The sequence below is a fragment of the Mirounga angustirostris genome, unplaced genomic scaffold (genome assembly GCF_029215605.1).
Source record: "Mirounga angustirostris isolate CCGP_5_RB_7025 unplaced genomic scaffold, mMirAng1.0.hap1 SCAF_5, whole genome shotgun sequence".
In the NCBI taxonomy this organism is placed as follows: domain Eukaryota; kingdom Metazoa; phylum Chordata; class Mammalia; order Carnivora; family Phocidae; genus Mirounga; species Mirounga angustirostris.
Genome location: NW_026991713.1, coordinates 15,481,394 through 15,507,217, shown reverse-complemented (window position 1 = coordinate 15,507,217; position 25,824 = coordinate 15,481,394). Strand labels below are relative to the sequence as shown.

Here is a 25,824-nt window from a genome sequence, read left to right as displayed (position 1 = left end):
GGTAGTTCAGTATAACCTCTACCACACTTTGAAAACCTCTCAATTTTAAGGTTTACTGCTGTGGTATATATCTCCAAACTTCCCTGTACTGGTGAATAGTTGGTTATGACAGTGAGCACCCAAGGATTCCTGTCTAAAAACCTCTTCTGTTTTTGCAGTGGATAGCCTGCTGAAATACACTGGCTATGGGAATGCTGCAGGACTGTTGGCGGCCAGGGGCCTCTTGGCTGGAGGAAGAGGAGATAATTGGTACTCAGAGGACGAGGACACAGACACTGAAGAATACAAAAATGCAAAACCAAAGTATAGTATCAAGTTTCTTTTCACCTAACTATGTCTGTGCCTTTGATTTGGTTATTTGCCTTTCACTTCTTTCGTCTCTCATTTTTCAAGTGTTTCTTTTCTTTTGTGGATTTGGAAGCTTTCCATTTAATAGTGTTTTTAGAGGCAATTTCATAGCTAGTGGCTTAAAGAGTGACTTCAAGTGATTGAGGAAGGATAATATTGTGAGAAATATTCTGCTGCATGCTCATTATCCTCTCCTAAGTATTTGGAAAAATGGTATTTTTAGATGTATACCATCATATACTTAAAAAGTATTATTGCCCACTTTTTGCTTTCTTTTCCATAAGGTTGAGATTTTATAAGGTATAATCGAGATCAAGTATTTAAGTTGGTTATTTGATGCTTCAGTCTTTCTCAGAAATCTAAACATAGGTTCCATAAATTCGATTTTCCCTCTTCCATAAAAGCCATATGAGTCAATAAAATGGTACATTACTAGCAAAAGGAAAGAAGTGTAGCTCCACAGTAAATTTTAATGAAAATTATTACTTGGGTAATAATCTTTTAACAGATGTATTATTGCACTGAGTAGGCTAACCGGAGACTCTATCAAGTCTTCCCTGAATCAGTGCTTAGAAATCAAAGACTAATTCTTCTCTTATCCCAAAACAGACCACCTCTACTTTCTTCTTTTTCCTCCCCATCCTTTTTTTCCCCTTCTTAACCCCCCAGGTCAATTTCTTAGTTCCACTTATTAGAAGTTATTTGAGCTCAATTTTCTGGTTTCCGTTACTGAATGTTCAAAGGGTATGCCCTTACCTTTTGGCATTATCGATGATGTTGACATGATAGGTTTTCTACTGGCAGTTTCTAGAATGTAATGAGGAACATGTGGTAGTTGATAAAGGATAGAAAATCATCTGCAAAATTAGGCTTTTTTAAATAAAATTTTGTATCCTCCTTTTTTCTCTTATTAACATGGTTAAAATAGGCTTTTTTTTTTTAAAAAAGGATAGATTGTGCCCTGTTAACATGAAAGTACTAGGTTATCAGAAGGTAAAAGCAAAGATCATTCCCTAATTAGACAAGACTTATATGGCCTGTATTCCTTGGCAAATCAGGCCTGGGTAGGTAGCATCACTTTTAGTATCTCCAGTTCAGCCTCAGCAGGATCCTGTAGAGTGTGTCCTAGAAAAAAAAGACTTTTGGGGAAAAAAGCTAGCAGTGACTCTAAGCAGTACATTCTTAAGACTGCCACCATTTAGATGTTATAAATTGAGCATCTCTATCATGTAATTGAAGCTTAGATAGAGGAATCATACTTTAACCTTTCCCTAATTATAGAAGTCATCATTCTAAATTAGTCTTGCTAGCTCTTGATTTTTCTATTCCATAAACTATATTTTCATATCAGTTTAATATTTTATCTCTCTCCATTTGAGAAATTAAAGTATACCACTTGAGGTATACTTTCATATTTTTAAATGAAAGTAGAAATTATATTAGGCATATATTGTGTCCCAAGTTATGTGGACAAGTCAACTAAGATTTAAAAAAAAGCTCTTAAATACTTACAGATAGTTGATGTCATTATATCTCAGTGTGTATTGTTGATTTCGTTTGGTAGATGATTTCTACCAGTGGTAATGATCACATATCTTACAAGCACCAGAATGCTACTATAACAAGAAATTGCTTGGAGAAAATACAAGAACGCTGGGGTCTCTCCTAGTAGAATGGGAAACAGAAATGTGTTAGATTATGAAAGTGAGGTTAGATTTCAGGAGAGCACCTTTTGTTTAAATCAAGGACCATGATGTTTGGTATTGTTATTGTCTTGGCTAGGAAGATTCTATACTTAGACCTTATTACATCCCTAGTTGGAATCTTCTTCAGCCTTTGGACCTGGCCTATACTGTTCATAGGAATGGAGTGTTAGTGTGGTCAGAATAGTCACCATTGTGAAACCTTGTTGTGTTTCTTAAACATTGTTCATGACAAGTATAAATATGTGTTTCTCACATAGCATTACATCTTTCCCCTTCAGATAGATTTGCATCTGTTTTTTTCTTACATCTTCCCTCTTTCAGGTGAAACACTGTAGTGGGATGTTTGTTAATTTAAAATACTTATTCATGGGGTGCCTGGCTGGCTCAGTTGGTGGAGCATTTGACTCTTGATCTCAGGGTTGCGAGTTGAGGCCCCACGTTAGATGTGGAGCCTACTTAAAAAAAAAAAAATGCTTATTCAAATGGTCCTTGTGGAAGTGGTGGTAAACAAAGTACTTTGTAAGCAAGAGAACCCTTTGTGCTTTGGGGAGTTATCTGTAGCTCTCAAAGAACTTTTTCCCTAAAAATTATGAAAACTTTTTACCAGTCTAGTCCAGCTTATAAACTCAGCCTCTGAAAGGATTGCTTTCTCCCCTACCCTCTGATTACTCTTCACCAATCAAGTGTTCTCAAGATCACGGTATGCTTTTCGTATGATGCATTTATTCACAACAGTTGCTAGTATTGGCAGAAGCAGAGAAATTGCCCTTTATCCAGTTGGCCCTAGTCCCGTTGTCAAAAATGTAAGTGGATTCTGATTGATGCACCAAGGTAACCTATAATCCTTTAGTGGAATCTGAAACCAACAATTGTGTGGAGCTTACGTTCAGGCTATGGGAGACTTAATTTCACAACCATCTTTTTTGTGTCAAAGTAAGTGTATTTAATGGACTGGAAATGGCTTTCTGCAATTAGCAGAAATACACTCATAGAATCAAGTTACATGCCACACAGGTTTTTGGTGTAAGTCTAGCCATGTTAAGTTTTCAGATAAACTTTGGTCCTGTATCAGAAAGAGAAATGTCTAAATTCTAACTTTTATACCAGTTTTGTTGTGCCTCTGAGCATGGAGGCCCCTTGCCTATACAGGTGGTATAGTGTAACTAATATGGTTTTGTACATCATTCCAAACATCAATTGAAAGATGTGTGCCTAATGACATTTGGCTCCTTTTAGACCAGTGGCTTTCAGGCTGGGTATATAAGAGCCTAGGGGTTCAAAGAGGTATCTTTAAAGCTCTGCTAAACGGAGGGCAGAAGGAGGGGATGGCCAAGGTGGGCAGAACTCTAGGATACCTCCTTATACTCTTAATACCCTACACTAGTTCATAATCACATACAGAAGCTTAGAATCATTGTACTAAGCAACTCAGAGGTGTTTCCTTCTTGGCTATATTTCTCTCAGGAGTAGCTGTGGCAACAGCTGTATAATTTCTCCAGCATGAGACAAGAGACTTTCTTTGTCAAGATTTTGTTTTGTTGCTTTAACTCCCATTGTAATTGTCACCATTATTGAAGCTATGCCAAAAAAATCTGTATTTTTATATTTCTTGAATTAAATGAACAAGGATATAGTATATTTCCACTCTGTTCTTTTTATTGTTTTGTTAGGGGGCAAGTATTCTGGGGAGTTTTTCCTGGAAAGACATTTCTAGCCTTATTTGCATAGAACCTCTCCTTTCCCACCCCCCCACCCCATCCTGGCTCTGGGCTCACAAATACCTTTTCCTGAAAACCCTCACCCTTTCCTAGAGGTTGCAAATTGTCTCACAGTTAGGTTCTGTACTTGATGTTGCATTCTTTGGTTATTTAGTTTTGTGTTTTTATTTTGTTTTACATAGTACTTCCTAATTACTTGCCAACATTCAGAATTCAGATATTTCAGATGGAAATTTGGATTTCTAACTTCTTTTGAATAAGTTCTAATAACATTAAGCCTGCATTTTCACATGGCAGGCAACTGGCTGATGGAGTTGAGTGGCGGTGGTCCCCATTATACCAGGCATAAGCTCCTCTGGTTTAACAGTGGATCCTTTTCATTCATCTTACCTGCTTAGCCTCTGTATAGATTTGCCCTTATAGCCAACTCTTCTTTAACCAGAATGCTTTGAGTAAAATTTAATCCCCACGTTTTAGAGATTGAAGTTAACTTTAATATAGCTCAGGGAAATCTTAATAGCTTTTTTGTTAAGTGACCTGGTACTGTTGATGTTGGGCAAATATAGCAACAATTTGAAAAGCAAAAGTCTTGAAATATATTTCAGCTTTTACATATATATTCATATGCCCATACCTTTTTATGTCTTAATCCCTTCATCACCAGGCCCATAACTGTGGTCAGTTCATGTAATGACCTTATATAATACAAAATGCTCGATGATACACTAACAAATGAGTTTAAATAATTCTTGTCACCTAACTGAAAGACATATATAATCATAGAATTGGAGTGCTGGAAAGATGGGGTAGGGGAACAGATAGGGTGAGACAAAATCATACCATAAAATTACCCAGTATAGTATCCGCCACAATTAGTGTACCTAAAGCATCTTAAGACTCAGAGTCTTAAAAACTTACCCAAAGTAAGTTTTGACTCACTTAAACTTAACCCCAGAATTTCAGAGTCTTAAACTAACCCCAGAATTTCAGTGTTAAGATCCTGAAACCTAGAAAGTTAAGTCTTAGACTATACTATTTGAGGTTCTATAAAGGTGGCAAGTGATTGGTCAACTGAAAATAATCTACTTTATGAAACCTCACATCATTGTTACAGTGACTTATTTGTTTCCTCTTCCTCTCTGGGTAGGGAAACCACAGGAGTCTGGTTTGAAGTGGGGAGCAGGAGGGGAGACAATTTCCAAGTCTGCCTCCTGACCCCAAGCACATTGGCATTTTTCCTATGAGTGGCACAGTTCAGTGCCCCAGCTTGTGTTTTCTGTGATATTGTGTACATTCTTCTGCATACTGGGGGCGGGGGGTATTGCATGAGTAAAGGATGGTAAATTCTTACTCTGTAAGAATGAATTTCTGCCTACTGCTTTTATGCTCAGTGAGCAAAGGATTTTGTGACTTTAGTAGCTAATTTCGGAGCAAGTCATTAAATCATTTCGGCAGCAGAGGACTTGAGGTCAGCTTGTGGAAAATGGACATCATTTCTATTAAGCCCTTTAAAGAACCAAAGAAAGAATCAAATGTGCCCTGATTCAGAAATTCATGTCCTGACTTTACATTGTGGATACCACAGAGCTTACCAGTGTATCCTCCTGACACATTTTTCCCCCCAAGGCAAATGATGGCTTGTGCTAATGTCATTATATTCTAAAACAGTCTGTGGATCTGATTTCTTAAATCACCCCTCCACTAAACTTGAGAAGAGGCGCCTTCTCTCAAGAGACAAATCGAACATGTTTTACATAGTTAATACATCTACCTTCCCTTGTACTTTATTCTAGGCCTGATTTCCTTTGTCTGCTTGGGAAGTAGTATGTTCCTATAATAAGTACCTTTACTAATTCATTTATAAGACTCGTTTTTCGAATTTAGCAGGTGGCAGAAAGTAAACCAGTGAAATGTTCTGTTGTGATAAGCCTAAAAGCAAATAATAGATGGGTGGTGGAATTACATTTTCAGTGTGGCATCTGGATACATCTTTAAAATGCTGTAGTTCTCTGAAGCCTTGTCTAGGTTCCATTTGTTCTTGACTTTGGGAACTATGATGACCCCATTTCAGTGTATTTGTTAATGACCACTAACTAGAGGCCTTTTTCTCTTCTATTATGAGCACCTAAAAAACAAAACAAAACAAAAACAAAAAGAGGGAATAGTAGCACACAATGAGTGTCTGAAGTTGGCACTCCAGCCCTGTGTGGTTCTTAACCTCACTGTGTATCAAAATCACCAGGAAAATAAAATACATAGATTTAGTTGGTCTCAGGTGAGGCCTAAGCCTTTTCTTTAAAGTTTACCAAGTGATTCTAATGTGCAGCCTAAGCTAAGAATGACTGACAAGCCTGTGAGTTTTCAGACTATTTCCCAGAGTTCCTAAAAGTACCTCAGGGGCAAACTTAAGAGGAAGCAAGTAAGTACAAACATAAGGGGCTTTAGGCCTCCACTTTGCTTGACCACCCCATCCCCTCTTCTGCTTGAGCAGTTCCACTTTGTCTATTTTATATATGGGCTTTCTGTGTAGATTTCATTTGTTTAAAAAAAGGCAGGGAGAGGTGGATGGGTCGATCCACTGCTTTGAAGAAAAAAAAAGTTTTTTAATCATGGCTGTAGACGTAGGTCTTAAGCAAGACTGTTAAAACAGATGTTTTAGATCTGGCTTTTGAGGATGCTGAGCACTGAGTCCTACCACAAAAATGTGAATATCATGTACCCCCTGAGGAATGTAGAAAAAGAAAAGGAAATCTTTTAATAATAGATAATAGTACCTAGTAACCTAGCCCTTTTACTACTCAAATGAGAAATCCCTGGTCAGTAAAGAAAGTTAATCTGCCCAAGTCAAAGTCTAAAGCGGGGCTTGCAAGCTAGCCTCCAGAGGACCTATTTGATCACAAGGTCTTTGTTTTGGCCCACAGGATTCTACCTCCTGCCACTTTAGACTGGTACTGTCCTCAAGTTTACTCCAGTCCCCAACACTCCACACTATTTATGGTTGACCAGTTCACTCATTCGCTTATCCTGCAGGCCTGGCCACTGAAAGCATTTGTGTTTGTAGACCCTAGAAAGCAATTTATTAGCAATTTGCTGTTTGTTTTTAATGATCAAATGAAATATCCCTGCAAACTGTCCATACTTGGCTGAAACAAAATGCCGTAACCTCTTGTCTACTTTTCCAGAAAGATGTTTAAGTTATAGATATTTAGCAGCCATTGAAGAATTTTCTTTCATCTCCTTTAAAAAAAAAAAGTGTGGCTTTCATCTAAGAGGATAGCTTGTTTGGTATTAGAACTTCGTACAAAGTTTATGGGACATACACATTTTAAGTACTTTATTATTTCCAGAAAGTCAGATGGTATACCTGTCTCTTGGTAGGCTAGATTTCATTCTTTTTTTTTTTTTAATCTAGGTCAGATCAAATCTAATTAAAATTGTTCTTCTGCTTTATCTTTTATTATTTGAACACTCACTGCCTTCTGTGGTCTCACTAATGGACTAATTTCCTGAGATGATAAATCGGCATGCTTTCATTTTCAGATTTCAGCCTCTCTGCCATCATTTTTCCAGTTTTTTTGACACATGTGTTTTATGCTGTATCACAAAATGGATTTCTCCTACTCTGAAATCATTTGTCCCCTTAAATTAATAAACTATGCATCCAAGGATATTTATCCTAACGGCACCAATCAAATTTCATATTTTTAAAAAGCAGCCATGCCTTTAAAAAAACAAAGTTGGCAAGTCAGCTATTGGTTTTTTTTTTAAAGTAAAACTACCACCCATTTCCCAAAGCAAATTAGTAGAAGAAGCAAATTTTTTAAAATTCCTATAGTAATTCTATACTACAAAATTGCTATTATTGCCAATTTTTGGCTATTATACTCTTTCTTATTACAACTTACAACTTGGACCAGAAAGTATAGAAAGAGCATAATTTTAAAACATACAGCATAACTTTTTTTTCTTTTTGTAGCATTAATCTTATCACTGGTCATTTAGAGGAACCAATGCCAAATCCCATAGATGAAATGACAGAAGAACAAAAAGAATATGAAGCCATGAAACTTGTCAACATGCTTGATAAACTTTCCAGGTATTGTATTCCCATCCATTTTCTGCTTGGTTTCTAAAAATGTTCTATTTCTTTGTCTCTCTTACTGAGAGTTATCATGGAACAGCAACTCTGGAAATCCATGTTAATTGGAACAGGGTGGCCCGGGCAGCAGTAGGTCAGATCTCTCTTGGCTACCATGGTTTTTCTACATGTGCCGCTTCTGGATGTGCATTCTTAAACATTTAAACTCTCAAAGCTAGGACAGTAACTACTAGATCACTGTGATATTTAACCAACTAACCTCCCTGTCTTCAAAAAGATGCTATGAGTTAGGTTCAATGATTTTGCTGCTGCTTGTATTTTTTGTTTTAGTCTGTTTTGGTTTTTGTTCCAAATCATTATGCTTTTTTTTTCCCCCCCTCATTTTTGATGTGCAAGTTGGCAATTCTGTCTTTTTGGGTTGCTGCTGATACCAAGAATTCTAAAATGTCATGCACCCAACAGGAAAAAGTGAAAAGGAATAGCTCAAATTAAGGGTTTTCTGAAAGCAAGTGCTTATATTAATTAGGGGTTCTAAAGCCAATCTCCCCTTCCCTTCTTGCTTCACACCGCCTTCCCTTCCGGAAATAGCCAGTCTTGAAAATACTTAAGTCAAATATATACTAATCAGCAACTAGTCATCTTGGAGGGGTTACTAGAAAATATTAATTCCTTTCACACTTGCCTGAATCGCTCTATTTTCTAGTCATACATTGAGTCCCTGTCTCCTTTAAGCCATCTTGAGTGAGTGCTTCTGTGTGTTGGGGCAGCTGCCACTTAAAGGTGTATTTCTTCTGAGCATCTCCTTTTTCACAGCAACTATGTAAAGGCTAGTATCCCTCAGTCAGAAGAATCCAGGGAAAGCCAGAAAGCCAACCATTATAGGGAAGGGTGGTACAAAGAAACAAATAGAGGTTAAGGCACAGCAGGAGGCTGACTGACATGGGGAGTATGACAAGTACAGGGAGACACGGCAGAGTCTGAGCTTTTTTCAAATGATGCTGGGAATGTGGTAGTAGTTATATAGAAATAAACAGCTTCATCATCTAGATCACATCCACAAAGCTAGTATGACTAGAATTTAGTGACTTCCAGCTAGTCCTTTTGAATTTCCATCCTTTCCCAAAGAGGTTAGAATCTACAGCTAACTATGCTCACAATCTTCAAATGACCTTTGTTTGCAAATGACATTCTCCATACCTTCATAGAGAACTGACATGTTCCTTTACCGAAGGAATTACAGTCAAAGAGAAGATACTGTTGGCAAACGTACAGGAAGCAGAATTACAAGCTCTGAATGAATATATAAACGTAAGATTTGTGCTTGGCTACTTCTGAAAGGATCTGACGTAGCTAATGAAACAGTGGTGCAAGTATAAAAGTTAGGATGAGAACCAACAGAGTCCATCTAGTAGAAGCTGGAGAGGGAAGTGTTAATAAGGACCTATGTGGAGCATATCAGTGTATTAGGACAGTAAACAAGTTTCATAAATTTCACTCCAATAATAGGAGTCCTTAAAAGAGAACACAGATGCTGTTCAACTGCCTATATCCCTGAATGAGTAAACTCCAAACTAGGAAAGTGGGAGATGGGGGAAAGACTGCCTAAAATAATACAGTATAACCCAGGTACTTGACTTACTGAAAGAGATAAGATCATTTCATAAGGCATCCCTATACAAGGGACAGAAAACGGTGCTAGGGCCTTCTTTTAATCCCAGGGGAATCCACATATTCTAGAAGCTGCCAACAAATAAATACACAAATGTCAAGTTTGAAATATCCAAGCTTCCACTTGATTTAAACTATGCCTCAAAGAAAATGTGTACTCATCCAGAAACACCCAGAAGATGCCCAACTCAATCTGAAGGTGATACTGATTTTTGCACGAATAAAACAGAGCAAATATGTCTTGTGTTGGCTTTGATGGTACCGATTTTGCCATTAAAATTGAAGCTAAAGGCAACTTTAAAAATAGTCCTAAATCACAGATTTTTTGCATGACGTGTGGTGGGTTTTTTACATTGTCTGCCTTTGTGTGTGTGCTTTCTAACATTTGCTCTCACTAATAATCAATGACAAAACTGTATGGAGATCAGCAGTGGGCATTCCAAAGCAGGAATGCAAAGAATGAAGCCATTCTTTATGCGTCTTATATGTTTGTCTTAAGTTTCTTCTCTCTCTTCACTGTTGATTTTTGGTTTTTGGTTTTTTTGAGGTAGAGGAGATGGCATAGAGCTAAAGTAGACTAAGTTCAGTACAATTCAGGGAACATTTATTAAGCAGCTACTCTGTGCAAGGCACTGTGCTAGGAAGATGAGGGAGATTCAGAGAATGTGACAGGCTCTGCCTTTGGAAAACTCACATTCTAGTGAAGGAAATGGCTATAATCTGTTCTAAAATACAAGGTAGATGGAAATAATGACAAAATAAGGTCTATGTTAAACTGTAAACACCCAGGAAAAGGAGCAGTTCATTCTGTCTGGATGAATCAGGGACGATTTCACAGGGAAGATAGCATTTGTGCTGATTCTTGAAGTTTAAAAGGTATTTAATAGATAAGTGGAGAAATGACCGTTCATTCCAAGTAGAGGGAAATCTACTCCTGTCAGTAAGATAAACCTTTGGTATTCATATACTGCATCTTTCTTACAAAAAGCTCAGGTTGTTTTATCATTATTTGATTAATATAATCTGTTATCAGATTTCTAATTGGGGGAATCCCAAAGAATTGCCCCAAACATTTCCAAACGTGATAATCCATTTCAACAGTTTACAAAACACTTCCACATACATTCTCTTTCTAGCTTCATACCAAAGTGAGACTAGGAACTTCATTTTCCAGAACTCAAGACCTTTGCTCTGTCCACTGTGCTACTGTGTCTGTCTGTTAGAGTCAGTGTTTGCCAGAACACTTCCTAATCATTCTCTTCAGCATTGTGGTACTGGTTAGTTCCCTCAGCTGTCACTCTGAGGATGTTCTTCATCCCACCAAGTCTTTATTGTGCTAAGAGTGTACTGTAGCTTTGTCTGATTAACTTTTCTTCTCAAAAATGAAATCCTTTTCTCCTGGGCCTGAATTGAAAGGCATGTGAGTAAAGGCTAGATTGGAGGTGACGTGGCCAATGAATGGACACTAGACACTTCCTTTTTTCCATCCATAGGAGAGCAGATGTGAAGGACCTGCACCAGGATGGTGGTTAGCAACAGTGGCCCGTGCCAAAGCACTTACCAAAGTGATGACTAAGGTTGGTCATGCCAAGTACTGTTACTGAGCCTGGTGTAGGGTACAGATGTCATCTACTACCAGAACTATAAAACCACCAATGCAAAAATTAAAGTTACATTTCCACTTTGCCTCCATGCTGGGCATAGCGACTGCTGCAAGGAGCTCACTACCTTGGCAGCTTTATCGTAGCTCTATTTCCAAGGACACCGGAGAGATTCATGCTCAAACATTTTCTTCCCATTGAATACCAACTGACTTAGTAGTATTCCTAGTGAGTGTGTGTGTGTGTGTGTGTGTGTGTATAAGGATTGTATTTGTGACAGATGTAGGTAAGGGGATTGGCAGTGGACCTGGAGGTCATAAGAGTTTGAAAATAATCTGAACCCTATAAATCCCATCATGTCTAGCTAGTACAGTGCCTTGTACCCTGTGGTTCCTCTAGTGTGTGATGATGAAATAATGAGCACAGCTGATCCCCACATCTATAGGCCAGTTTTTTGCTCTATAAAATAGCCTACATGGTTTAAGACTTTATACCTTTGTCAGTTCCATTTCTTGGCCAGATATGATAAAATTCAAGGCTGGAAAGGAATTCCATAAAGATACTTTGGCCCATGACTGACTCATTTAAATATTGGGGCACATAATTTCTTTAAAGTGATCATTGTAATATATATCATAAGCATTAAGGCCTGAGGCACGAGATTAAAAATGTTCAATGAAGCTTTCTATGTGAGAGCAGAGGTGAAAGAGGGGATGAAATTTGCCTCCCTTTCCACCTCCTCTTTCCTTCTTTGAATTGGAAAAAAAATAAGCCCCCTCAACTTAAGTGGGAGATTAGAATGGGGACTGTGTGGTTAAGCAACTCCAGTGGGTCTCATACAATTGCGTTCGCCTTAGCTACAGCATATAGCTCATGTATAATAACGCAGCCTCCTCCAGAAGAAGGGAGAAAGGATTGATTGGCTTAAGCTTAAACTAACCAAAGGAAATAATATTTCAAGTTTCAGTTTTGTTTTGACTTTTCTAATCCCCTTTAGTTCCTTAATTGGAACCAGGCACTGATTAATCTTCTACTGCCATCCCTCCCCACCCCCCCACCCCACCCCAGTCACATTTAACAAGGTACATTGCCGTTTTGCTTATACATTCCATCAGAATCTAAAATTTACATTTAATTGTTTTCCCATTTCTTCCTTATCTATTATATTTATATATATATTTGCCAGCCATTGTGCAGTATTTGGGACATGGCTTTCTTAATAGATGCAGGTTCCAAATATGGGAATAGTTCCCTTTAACCCAGAGATTATTTTTAGACTTACTAAAGCTGGGATGGGCTGACTGAGAATATGTAATTTTTTTCCCTATGAATAAGTTACTCTGCTTACAAAAATATCAGCAACTGTGATCACACCCACCTTTATGATAAGTTAGTCAAGGACATGTTTTTCAGGTATGTTTCAGAAGCATCCAATTTGTAAAGCATTGTGAGATCTATTGTAGGTACAAAAGTGTAAAGATCTTAATTGTTTATATCAGAAAATCTTTTAGATCTGTGCTGTCCAATACAGTAACCACAAGCCATATAGGACTACTGAGCACTTGAAATGCGGTTAGTCTGAATTGGGATGTCCTATAAGGGTTAAATACTCAGGCTTTCAAAAACTCAGTATAAAAAGAAAAATATAAAATATCTCAATTGTTTAATATGGATTTTATGTTGAAATAATATTTTTAATATACTGGGTTAGCAAAATATATGAAAATCAATTTTACCTATCTTTTTCAATCTGGCTACTAGAACAGTTAATATTACGTCTGTGGCTTGCATTTGTAGCTTACATTATATTTACGTGTGGCAGCACTATTCTGCATTGTTAAAGTACACTGTAAGGTTGCCTGGAAGTTCAATTAAGGGAACTTGGATCCGGTTAAATTAATATACCCTTAAAGTAGCAAGGGAGGATTAATTTGAGAAACTTGATATTGTGTATCTTTAGGTTATAGAGGGCCCTTCCACTGGCTAGACACCTCTAAGTAGGATGTCATATGACCTTTGTATTGCCTGTTGGTAGTCACTGTTCTTTAACCTCAGTAGTAGGAATGACTACTTTGAGCTCTTAGTTTAAGCACTAGCTGAAATGGCTTCTATCTGTTAGAGAAACATCAAGTAAGAATAATGTCCCCTGTCTGTTTACAGGTGCTCTTAGTTACCTTCCTTCAACTTTTAAGTCTTTCTAATTGGGGAAAGCATGTAAGAACTTCTATTTCTCCTGCTTTATTCAACAGTGTCAGTTGGCATGCTGATCTCTTATTAATATTTATTTTGCTAATTTAGACAACAGGATAGAAAAATTCTGTAGAAAAATTACCAAGAAATAAGAATACTTTCACTTTAGTTTTAGGATAAAACTAAATTTGATTCTTTAGCACTGTCCCTAACCTCTTTCTACATATTTTTTTAACCATGCTGTTTAATGTGAGGTAGGTAACAAATTTTTAGAAGCTTTGCATGTGATCTTCTAACAGAAACAAGGATAAAAGACTAATATTTATATAGTGCTTTCAAGTTTAAAAAGCGCTTCCATATACATATGATCTCTAATGATCGGTGAAGCAGCCCTCTGAATTAGATAGGGCAAGGAGTGTTTCACTGAAGAATAAATGGGACCAATCATTAAGTGACTGACCCAAGATCAGGCATATCTTGGTTAATGACATAGTCAAGACTCAGTTCTCAGTCTTAAGACTCCAGATCTTACGTTATTTTGAAAAAATGACCAACAGCTCTCAAAAATGTGTCAGTCTGATTTTAAAAAAGATGTTCTAAATTTTAAGAAAATGCAAAGCATGAAGACAGACGGTAAGCGTATTTACCGGAGAAGAGAATTAAGATTTGGAAGACATGCATTCCTGCTTTTTCATTCCATAGTTGAGGTCCTCTCAAAGATCAGGTGAGGTGCTAAAATAAATAGTTTATATCAAACACACACACACACACACACACACCTTTATATGAAGGAAACCAGTAAAATTGCTATGACTCTGTGTTAATATGAGTTATTTTAATTATTTTAAAAAGAATGATTACAGGTATTCTAACAAATTCTTATATTTAATGCAATCACATTAAGAAAATCTAACTTTAAAAAGGCTTCCCAGTGGCACTATTTAGGCAACTGCCAATTACCTTTATAAAGTAGAAAGTAGTCCAAAGTAGTGGACAATATGCCATATCCATTTGTCATGGAAATATTTTTATGCTACATATTAACCTTCCTAATTGTACCGAGTCCCAAAGCACAATGGTGAGGTCTGAGGGAAGATCTCAGAATTGTTTTGAAAGAGGCAGCCTGAAGACCTCAAATTTGCTATAGAAAAGCCACCATACCCCTCCAAATGTACTGGGTTAGTGGCTTAGTGAAAGATCAGTGTACCCAGTCAGCACTAGGAAGCCATTAGATGGGAAATCATGAAAGATGAAGGATCAGGGTCCAAGCCCAAAGGACATTCTTGCCCAGCATGTAACTGAACATGTTAAGCAATGGCCAAAGTTATAATATTTTTCTATGAGAAAAAGGGGTTATAAACACTTGTAAGCATATCAACAAGCTATTAGGTAGTCCACTGTACTTCGGTGGATTATGGACTGTTCCAGTGATGCTGAAATCTTGAAATAAGATGCCCTCTCAGACTTGGAATTAGAGCAGATTACAGAGCTGCTTTCTCCGGGCTAGCACAGGCTCCATTCTAGCAGGCATTTTTGGAAAAGCTCTGTGTTCATTAAAAATGTTTTATTTATTTACCAGTTTCTCATCCTATCTTTCACATGTATGAAATGGCTAATTTAAAATGTGAGGGTTCTTTTTTTCCAAGCCAACCTTACATTAAGAGCAGGAATCCCTGTGCCACAGAAATGGTTCCCAATTATCCCGTCTTGGGTTTTGTTATACATTGTACAGAAGTCAACAAAACAAGTATGTAACAGAACCTGCCTAAATAGCAGCCGCCCTCATTAGAAACAGAGAATTAATCAGGGGGCGATTGAAGGAAGCAATGCCTCACAGGTTTCCCCCTTTCTTCTTTTCTAATCATAGAACAAAATATATTACATAAAAGGATCGGAACTATTATGCAGTACTCAATTAGAGGGAGGTGAATAGGTCTCTAACATGCTGTTTTATCAAAAGAGCAGACTGGTGTTTGCATGACTGTTGTTTCATTACAGACCCTGTCATTAATTCCATGTGTCAATACTGCCCTGTAGTACACAGAGCAGACAAGAAAGAAGAGCCCTTGAAAACAAGGGAATGATTTTTGAGTCGTTATCAAGCTAAGTGGCAAGCGGGAAGCTGAAACTCGTATAGGTAAATTCGAAGGGACTCTTGGGAGATCTGCAAGTGGGAAACAAGAATGCATTTTACCAACTGCTTAATTATGTCCTGTTTTTCAACAAGTACACTTGAATTGAATGCTTTGTTTGTATTGCACAAAAACATGTGCTGTGGGCAAGAGTATTCTCTTGCTTCCAGGTCAAGTAAGGTGTTTTATACACATATACATCTGGCCTATTCTATAATGTGCGATTGGGTATGTTAGTACTGAGCCCCAATATTGCACTGTCATTTCTGGGGGAAAGACTTACTTACATAGGAACCAGAAGCCCTAAGAAATGGAACCTTCTCTAAGGTTCTGAGAAATTATGTAAGCCCAGGCATCCCAGAGGACCACCCTTACAGGGAAATGGTGGCTCAGGAAAATGTTAAAATATATCTGGGGGAAGAAAAAAAAAATTTTAAATATGGTATAAATCCCATAATCTTCCCCCCCCCCCCCCCCCCCCGCCAAATCTTAAAGTATTTTTTGGTTTCCATTAGCAGTCCCAAGGGTTAGGCTGGGGCAAAATAGGGTTTCCTTTCTTGGACGTGCTTTATCTATGTCCTCGTGCCTGGCCAAGCCCTTATAGATTATGGTTCCTTATCGTTTAGTAAGATCAAATTTCTAAATGATGTTTCGTTCCAGTTGAACATTCTTGGAGGCTTATCTCTTCCCTGGCCAGATGCCTGATCAGATGAGAAGCCCGCCATGATACTGTCACAGTGCCTAGAATGGGCTCTTTATCCAGTAGACATCACTGTACTTTTTGATGATAACGAGGGCAGTCTTAACTTGTGTTAAGGCCTGTGTATAGCATTAAAGGTAAGTATGAAGGAGTTGTTGCTATGTGAATATCTTAATCCTGATGCACATTTCAATATACAGTATCTCCGTTTAACCATGATGTACATATTATCTGACACCTAGCCATCCTTTTTAGATGTGACCTTCATATATTTAGGGCCAGTAACTCTTCATGAAATGGCCGGCTTAGTGAGGGCCATGACTGAATTTAGATCCTTCCTTGTAACACTTGCCATTGCTTTGATTTACTTTTGTAATCATTCTAATCATCTGCCAGTAGTTTTGCAGAAAGGATTTCCGGTCTTGGTGTCGGTCAGTTACAGGTAGGATGCTATGTTTGACTCTTAGTTTTAGAATATATATCTTGATTAGAAACAAAGGCTTAGCAGTATTGAGTTTTAGTGTCTTAAAAATCTAGCAGCTTTTTAAATAGAACAAAATTACTTAGTAGCCTAATATTTAGACTCTTAGAATAGAATCTTGGGGATCATCTTGTCCAACCCCTTCATTTTATAGATGGGTAGACTCAAGCCCTGAGAAGGAAATGACTTGCCCAAGGACACCCAGCAAGTTAGAGGAAGATCTGAGACTAGAATCTAGACCTCCCGATGCCCCAGAATGTAAGAAACTGAGTCTACACCAGTTAGTGGTTGGGAATTCCAGGCTGTGTGGTACAAAGGGGGCCTGACTTCTGCTGCACTGTCAGAATGTCTAATGACATTGACTCATCAGGGAAATAATAATTAAAATACTATAAGGATTCTTGACAAATGGTTCTCTACCATTCTCCATTTATGCCATGACCAATGTATTATAGCTTCTTAATAAGCATTTACTGAGCACTTACTGTATGTCCCCAGCCTATACTAGATACTGCAGATCACAGTTAGATAAGACATGGACTCTGCCCTCAAGTTGCTCACAGTCTAGCAGAGAACAAGAAATCCTTGGAAAGCATTATGCAGAATTTCCTGTAGAAGGCTAATATCTTTCCTAACTTTGTAGATCTTGATGATGAAAATGAATTTTCTACCCAAAGATCTAGCTTTTCTCTTGATCATGGTTTATTTATTAGGAGTCCCATAAAACACTATACATTCCCTTTCTGTGAAAGTACAAGATAACATCAAGTGCAACTCAGTTTAGTCCATAAACACTTACACAGGATCTGCTGTTGGCAAGGCGTTGTGCTAGACACATAGGGTATGAAAATTGAATACTTATAGCATAGAACATTTTCTTTTTCATGTCAGGGCAATACTGTTTCATAGCTTTCAAACTTTGTAATGAGAGTTATTTTTAATAAATATTTAGATGAAATAGAAGACAAAAATATCTCTGTAACTATAATCCAGACTTGTCAGCCTAGGATTTCAAAGTCTCCATTCAGATCCTCTTTTGTACCCCAGGTCTGTTTTGAGCTTTCTTTTTCCTTTACCTCAGCCAAACCAGCCTGCTTGCCAATCTCTGCACACAACTAACTCTTGCTTCTGCGCCTTTGCTTGACTAATTCTTCTGCTCCTAGGATGCCTTTCTCCCCATGAATCCATGTCCATCCCTGCCATTATAGTCTGGCCCTGAGTCTGTCTCCTGCAAGGAGCCTGTGATCAGCATCCCCACCTCCTCCTGTGTCCCTTCCACATGTACCTAACCCAGATGATGGTGGAATAACATTTCTGTGGTATTCGTTAATGCTTCCCATTCTCCGTCCACATCTTGCTGATCTAGATATCTAGATATAACATCTTATTAAATGAAACAGTGTAGTATAACCAGGTCATTCATCAGAGCTTTTAGGAGTGAGTCTCTATATCAAAGATTTCATTTGGGTATTTGTGGGCTGTTAGTTGCATGATAAAAAGGAAGATTAGAAACGTTGAGATGGGAATGTGACAAGTAAGGCTGGAGTCTAGCAGAAAGAACAGTCACATAGCTGTGGGAGATCCTCTCTCGTTCCACTCCCAAACAGGACAAGAAATTCCTTTAAACATGTTTTAATTACAATAAGAGTATATTGATGAACTGTCAAGCTAGGGAAAGCAGGGCTCTGCCTGTTAATCATCTCAAGCTTGTTGATCTGCTGTTCTGTAATTCTTTTAATATTGTTTAATGTGTGTGTGTTTTATCTTCTGAACTGACTAAAAGCTTCTTGAGGACAGGGACCATGTCTTTTGCTTCTGCATATTCATCCCCCCCACTTACTCCCAGAGTGCCCTACGCAGCTTGGGAAAGCCTCCCATAAGCACATAAAGACAGGAAATGCAACTTGCTGTTCCACCTACATTCCAGCCAGTACACTACAGTTTATATGTATAGTGACCTTTTGCCTTAATGACAGCTCAGTGAGGTGGGTATTTCTATCCCAGTTCTACAGATAAGGAATTGAAGTTCAGAGAGTTCCAGGTCTTACTGTTAGTGACTGGTGGACCCAGGATTAGAACCTAGGTCTGTCCGACTCCAAAACCTGTGTGTGCCTTTCACTGTACCACAATAATAATAACTAGTATTTAGGACTCGTTTGCAGTTCATAGAACTCTATGACCTACATCATTGTTGTTATTGCCACCACCACTGGTTCTGTTATGGTTACTCCTCACATCATCACTAGGAATTAGGTAGAACTAGTATTAGCATTATCCCCATTTCACAGACAGGGAAACTGAGACTCAGACTTGCCCAAGATCACACAACTGGTAAGTGAATAGCCAAGGCTCCAAACAGACTTCCTAACTCCAGATATTTTTGTTTTTGTACACTGTATCACATTGCTATCTTAATTCATTTGCACAAATGCATAATTATATGGCCAGTTAGCACGACACCTCTCCTACAGAGGTGTCCTTAAGTCCAGGTATCCTGTGGAGCCCTCAGAGGGTGATACAAAGGACCCAAAAAATAAATGCTTGAGAAGAATAGTTCACAGGTGAGAATTAAAATATGGGCCCCTTTATCCCATAGACAAGTTCCTATAATTTGGCCATGGGACTTCTGTAATGTTCTTAATTATTTCCATCATGAAATTGGAGTAGGGATGAAACCAATGGACTTGATTTGAAAATATTCCTCCTAGATTTGGAGAAGGTGATAGCTACTTTGTACAGCTGGTAGCTAGCCCAGCATCATCCTGTTGTCACAGAGGTGGAGTCATGTTGGTAGTGGGGCAGGGCGGGGGCCTATCCCCCCAGCGTCTCATCACCATCTCCGTAGAAGTCCTCTGGTCCCATCCAGGGTTCTGCTTCTATCTACCCCGACCCTTCGCTGCCTAGCCCATCTTACTGTGCCCTCTTCCACAGGCCCCTTTAGACCTGTCAACTTTCTTATCCCTCAGTGTTTTATTCCTAGCAGGTTAGCCCCTTGTCCTTTTACGTCATTAGTAAGCAGTGTCCAGTATCAAAAAATCCTTTAGCACAAGCAGTTGGAACGAGGCAACTGTGTTGTAAAAATGTAGATATGGGGTATATATCAGTGCTAGAGGGAAGTTTTCATGGAAACAGGTTGTTTCTGGCTTTCACCTAAACATTTACCTGGTTGTCATGCAAGGGCCTCAAGCTCTTCATGTCCTGAGAGATGTCAGCATCTCCCCACCAAAATCTACTTCATCTGCTGTGTTCTTGCTCCAGTGAATTGTATCACCATCCTCTTGGTCATCTAAGCCGGAGGCCACAGGGACATTCTGCCCCTCCCCCAGTCTCTCCTTCAGCAGCCCTCTCCCCTTCCAGCGGGTCACAGCCCGAGTCCAGTAGCCTATCTCCTGTCACACACACTGTACCATGACATCCTAATGACTGGTCTCTCTGCCACCAGGTTCTCCCTGGTCTGGTGCACCTTCCCCATTGCTGCCAGAGACACTGCCTTATAAAATAGATGTGACATCCCTTACAGAGCAAAACCCAGACTTACCCGCTAGACCCCAAATTACCCTTGAGCCTTACCTCCTGCCACTCCTTCATTGAACCTCACTCCTCTGCAAACACTGGGCCCTTTCACAGCTTCCTGGGAGCAGAGAGAAAGGAATGGACACAGTCCAAAAAGGGATACAAAACACACAAGTAGATGGGACCATACAGAGCCCATTGGTCTCCTTTGCCTCAGATGCTCTGTGCCTTCTTTGCTCGGCCCCGGATACCTTATTTGTGATGCCACCCTCCCTCCCCCATGCAGTTCGGTCTGTGCTTCATCTCTGGAGCTGCCAGTTCTTTGTTCGTGATTCTGGGACAGCATTTACCCCATTATGTTTGGAGTTATTTTTCATATATGTTTCACCTGCTCCTCAAGGACCGTTGTGCCCACTCTTCCTTTCCCTGCCTAGTGTATGGCCTAGCTTCTGGCATGGAGGAGCTGAACAGACACTGAACAGCTGAATGCAATGTGCTCCTGCAGTGCAGTTAGAGCAGTTAATCCAGAGGTGGTACACCACCAAGAGCGCTAGCCTGGGATGCAGGAAACCTGTGTCCCAGGTCCAGCTTGCCACTAGGTGTGTGACCTTGGGTAAGTCACTCAGTCTCATTTAGTAAACAAGGGGGTTGGACTAAATGATCTCTGAGGCCCCTTCAAGTTCTATGATTCTGACCCCATTTCTTGGACCAGGAACCACATCTCCTCCTTTATAACTCAGGAGCCTCAACATAGCCAGGCAGCCATCCCATTACTCAAATAGTCCTCTGGTGCTAGCCGAAGCTGCTCGATTCGGCTCCTGCTGGCTGAGCCAGGGACCACTGAGCTGTTCTAACCCCTCCCCAGGGGTTTCACTGCGCCTCTCACACCTCACACTGCTGTGCGGCCGGCCCTCCCCAGAAGGGAGCCCTTCTTTGTGCTGGCCTCTGGGACAACAGCAAGGAGGCAGAGGGAAAGCAGTTTTAGTGTCCCCTCCACTCCAGATCCCGCCAGCATTACAGCTGCTGCCGTGGGGCTTCCTGGTTATAGACATGTTCTCAGTGGGTGGTGCCCATTTCCTTGAGAAATAAATTTTAAGCAGCTCATGTACCTCTTTGAGGCTACTCTTAAAGTACACTGCTGACATTTTGGGGGTGGGAAGAGGACTAGAGTTAGCAACTCAACAGGTACATTTGCCATAATCTCCATGTAATAAATAAGAGCCTATGAAAAGATTAAATAAATCTTTCCTAATGCTTTTTGATTGACTTAATCAATAATTAATCATCTTTAGATGAGGCTGTAACTTGTGGAGTAGATATAATTGGATTAGCTGAAAAGAGGCAGTTGGGGAGCTTTGAAGAGATTAAAATGGCTGTCAATCCCATAATTAAACTGCCACAAACAAAAGCAATGGTGTTTAAAAAAGGGGAAAAAAAGAAGGAAAGAGAGAGAGAAGGAAATAAAAGGGAGGGAGAAAGTTGGGGAAGTCCAGTTGACTTGGACTGAATCGAGAAGCACTTATGTATCGCTAGAGGTTGGAGAGGCAAAATCAAATCTGACATTTATTCCACTGAACGAAATCCATAAGTATCAAATCAGCCACTTGATTATATGCCTGGCCCACTGGGACCCGTGAAATTTTGGCAGCTTCAACTTCACTAAAACAACGAATCCACAAAAGGAAAAAAAGTTAATTATTAAAAACAGAAGAGACCTGCTCCTTGTCCTGAGCCCATTTAGACCTTGACTTTTCATACTTTTAATTGGCTTAGTAGGTTTGGCCTGTGTGAATGAAGTCTTTTATCTCCCTCTTTTTCTTTCCATGCCCCTTTCATCTTTCCTGTTACAAACACACAGAGAGCTTGAGGAAAAATACTTTGGTTTTTAAAGACTTTTCTTTTTAAAAGGATGTGGATTTGGGCGGGGGGAGGGGTGTGTGTGTGATGCTGGTGAATACTTTTTTTTTCTCTCTTTTATCTCTTTTTCCAGGGAGGAGTTGCTTAAACCAATGGGACTAAAACCTGATGGGACAATAACGCCTTTGGAGGAAGCACTCAACCAGTACTCTGTCATCGAAGAGACCAGCTCTGACACAGACTAAAAGCGTCACCTGCCCAACTCTCAATATTGCTTTTATCAGCATCTTTTCTCTGTAGCTCCAGGGGAGTCTTTTCTCTAAAACATTTATGCCCTTGCTTTGGCTAGAAACACATTAACTGGTTTACTCGTTGAGAATCCAGCATATTTAAGAGGTGATCCTGTGTTTTCGCAATACCGAGGCGTTCGTACAGAGCTGCAGTTAGATGGAGTGGCAGGGGCTAACCACAGAAGAAGAGGAATTCCATTTCATTGGGATGGAACTGAAGGACTTCATCCTATAAAGCAGCCCCGGTTGAATCTGGCCGTTCTGTTTGCCAAGGTTCTTAGATGTAGTCGTGGCCTTCCTCTCTCGCCTGTGAAAGCTGCCCCCTTCTGAATCTCTCCAGCAGACGGAGCCACGTGAGAAGCAGAACGAGCCGCTAAATAAGGGCTGAGGCAAGTGACTTGTTAGATCAGGACTGACTACATGGAAGCCAAGCAGCTGCTCCATAAACCTAGTCCCACTCTTCAATTTTGTACAAATATGTGGAAATGCACAAACACGCACACACACAGCCCCAGACTTGCAAACTGATTACATTCTAAAAGTTTGTAGGTCCCTTATCGAGAACTTCAGAATACATTTCTCCCTCTAAAGGGTTATAAATGATGGTTTAGTTCTGAGGCAGCTACAGATGCCTATTTATTCTCTTACGTACCTTAACACTAGTACCATAGAACTGAACCCCCATCTGTATCATTGCATGGGAGCATGCATTCTGAGGTCTAACTCGGGGTGCCAGGAACACACGTCCTCCAACCCAGCAGAGAGGATGGGGACTCCCGGAGTGCTGGGAGTTCTCTCATGGCCTCTGCTGGGGGTGGAGGGGGTCAGCAGCCCCCATTTGTACATATAGGTCATTCATAGGTCACAGGTTGTACATTGGGACTGTGTGTGCGCTTGTGTGTGTGTTTGACCTTTCTACCATATGTGATCAGTTTAATGGTAACTTTATTTATTTAAAAAAAAAAAGAAACACAGTTACTGTTAAACTGATTAAGGCTGTTTATTTTTACTTTTAGAATTGGTCATATGAAGAAGTAGAATATGGATCCTGCAATAGACAGTGGGCCTAGTTAATCAGTGGCTAAAGCTGAAAGGGGTTGGTTTCCTTGTATATATGTCTGCATGGATGTATGTACATGTACGTACATGCATACATATATACACATAGATAATGTGCTTAACCACTGCCTTTTAAAACTTTAAATTAAATAAAACATTGGGGTTGATTCAATTTAGCCATCTGTGTGTGTTTCTTTACAGATACATGGGGCAAACAATATTTCAGAGTTTATGCTTTTTTTTAAAGTGTTTTCACATCTGTTATCTCACTTACCATAATACCCCTTCTAAGGATAGGTAAAGTACGTGGAGTATTGGTGGAAAATGTCATTTATCCAGAGATCCCTTCTCTGACAAAACAACAGTTCAAGGATGCAGTTTTTAAAGGCCTTTGAGCTGCCAAAGAAGTCACTAGAGTTTCTTGCAATTTACTCATAGGAGAGATCCTCAAGAATCTCTCCTTTTACCTCTTTACTAAAATTTGCATACATTTTAACAGATTTTTTAATGGGCTTGAAAGCCAGATAACTCAAAACAAAAACAAAGAACAAAATGGCAGAGGAAGTGGCTGCTCAATAGAAGGCAGGTCTACCGAAAACCACTGAAGGCCCCGCTAAAATCCGGATAGGAGGGCAGGGAGGAGGAGGAAATCTACACCAGGCCTCACAAGTCTGGGCCAGTCTGTTTCCCAAAGGACACTGGTGGACCCAGAAAGATCTGTACCAACAGCATGGCCCATAGACAAATTCTCAGAGAGAGGACCCGGACTTGATTTCACAAAACTGAGTAAGTCCTGAATACTCCAGAATAAAAGGCTAGGAAGAATACAATATACTTCAGGATTTTCATCCAGATAGTTGGAGAAGTGGTGGGTGACCCATGTTTTAACAGTAAATGAAATGAAACTCGGCAATTCATAAATTTAGATTGTGTGAAAAAAGTTTAGAAAAAGTATTTTTGTTACTTCATCCTACAAATGCATTTTTAAAGTATTTTTATAATTTCTACAAGCAAATAGCTTTGGCATGAGTGTCGGCTTACCTACGTGAAGACAGGTTTACCGAAATAGCATCTTGCCAGCTGTGCACAGTGTTTGAACAGTCCTGCTTAAGTCGCTGTGCTCTACTGCTTTCAAGGAGTGTGTTTCACTCTGCGGTTCCCTGCACTGGGCACTAAGTACTAGGCTTTGTTTTTGAAGAGAGCATTTGCAGGGGGAGAGGAAGGACCTCATTTTGCCCCTGGAAAGAAAACTAACGTCTGCTCAGTCCTTAGTATGTGCTGGGCTTTTCATGTCTCTTATCGCAAGTAACCTCATCGCATCTCCTGTTAGAGACCGTCCCTGCAGGCCTCAGTTTCCCAGTGTCACTGCAAACAGGAGTCCAAGTCTGGCTGGCCTGACTCCCAACACCTCCCTCCCTCCCCTCACCACCCTGACTACCTGGGGCCTCCTAGGATTCTGGAGTGCTGCAGGCGGGCATTCTCAGGCCATTTTAAGCAATAACCATTTCAGCAGAACCAGTTTAAGGCACCTTATAAGCAGGGGGGTGACCTGGAGCGGATCTGTGAGTGGAAGACTTGCGCAGGACCGGATTTCAAACAAGGACCTGGAATCCTTGAGGTCAGAGACCAGGGCTGCAGGCTTGCCCTAGACAGATGCCTGCCGCGACGGCCCACGGCAGGGAGGAGCATACGGATGGGCCGCGTGTCCGCAGCCCTCCTGCCCTCCAACGCAGGGCATGCAAGTACCACCACAAGGCACTTGAGTACAGCTGACAGACGTTCGGGGCCCCCTTCCCACACCCGTGGTCCTGGGAGGTGGGCAGACGGGTTCTCTGCCCTCCTTTATAAATGGGGACACCTCCTGCGGCAGTGCAGGTACTGAGTAGCTCCTCAACACCGCATCAGTCTCACTGCCTCCCGATACTAGGTGTCTGGTGTCATGGTGTCACCGGTACAGACCTGTCCCCCACCCCCGCCATCATGAAAGTAATCTATGAATATATGCTCATTATGAAAAGTTTGGAAAATGCAGAAAGCTAAAGTCACCCAAATCCCACCACCAAGATAATCACTGTTAATGTTTTAGTGTATTTCTGTCCTGTATTTTTTCTATGCATATAGAATTTATTTTATTACAAGACTGGGATCATACTGTATTTACAGATTTGTATCCTGCTTTCTTCTTTAATATATTGTGAGCATTTTCCCATGTCAATAAATATTCTTCAAAAGGTAATGGCTATATGATAATTCCATTATGTGGATTGTAGACAGTGCTAGTTGCCTACCCAGGATCATTCCTCCATCCACTATTCGTGGCCCTCGCCAGCAAGAAAGCTGCCTGGGACCTTCCTGGGAGGCAGCATGAGCTTTGTCGGCACCGAAGAGCAACAGGACGCAGGAATGGCTCTAAAAGGGCAGATTTGCTCTGCCGTACGGCACCCATCTTTGGAAGCCTCAGC

At 40.1% G+C, this 25,824-nt stretch overlaps 1 protein-coding gene across 6 annotated transcripts in view; it reads left to right on the top strand.

Annotated features, from left to right (window-relative positions):
* The window catches only part of RIC8B (RIC8 guanine nucleotide exchange factor B), a 101,219-nt gene extending 75,621 nt beyond the window's left edge, over positions 1 to 25,598 (top strand). The window contains exons 8-13 of one of the 6 annotated variants that reach the window (XR_006790559.3): positions 159 to 303; positions 7,749 to 7,868; positions 11,033 to 11,116; positions 15,329 to 15,467; positions 16,123 to 16,299; positions 22,147 to 25,598. Coding sequence is in view for 3 of the 6 variants with exons in the window: in XM_045872669.3 (XP_045728625.1) it covers positions 159 to 303; positions 7,749 to 7,868; positions 22,147 to 22,258 (377 nt within the window). In the remaining 3 variants the exon portion in view is untranslated. The remainder of the gene's footprint in view (positions 1 to 158; positions 304 to 7,748; positions 7,869 to 11,032; positions 11,117 to 15,328; positions 15,468 to 16,122; positions 16,300 to 22,146) is intronic. The other 5 variants (XR_006790560.3, XR_006790561.3, XM_064590672.1 and 2 more) reach the window with 5 other exon arrangements.
* Positions 25,599 to 25,824: the final 226 nt, after the last annotated feature.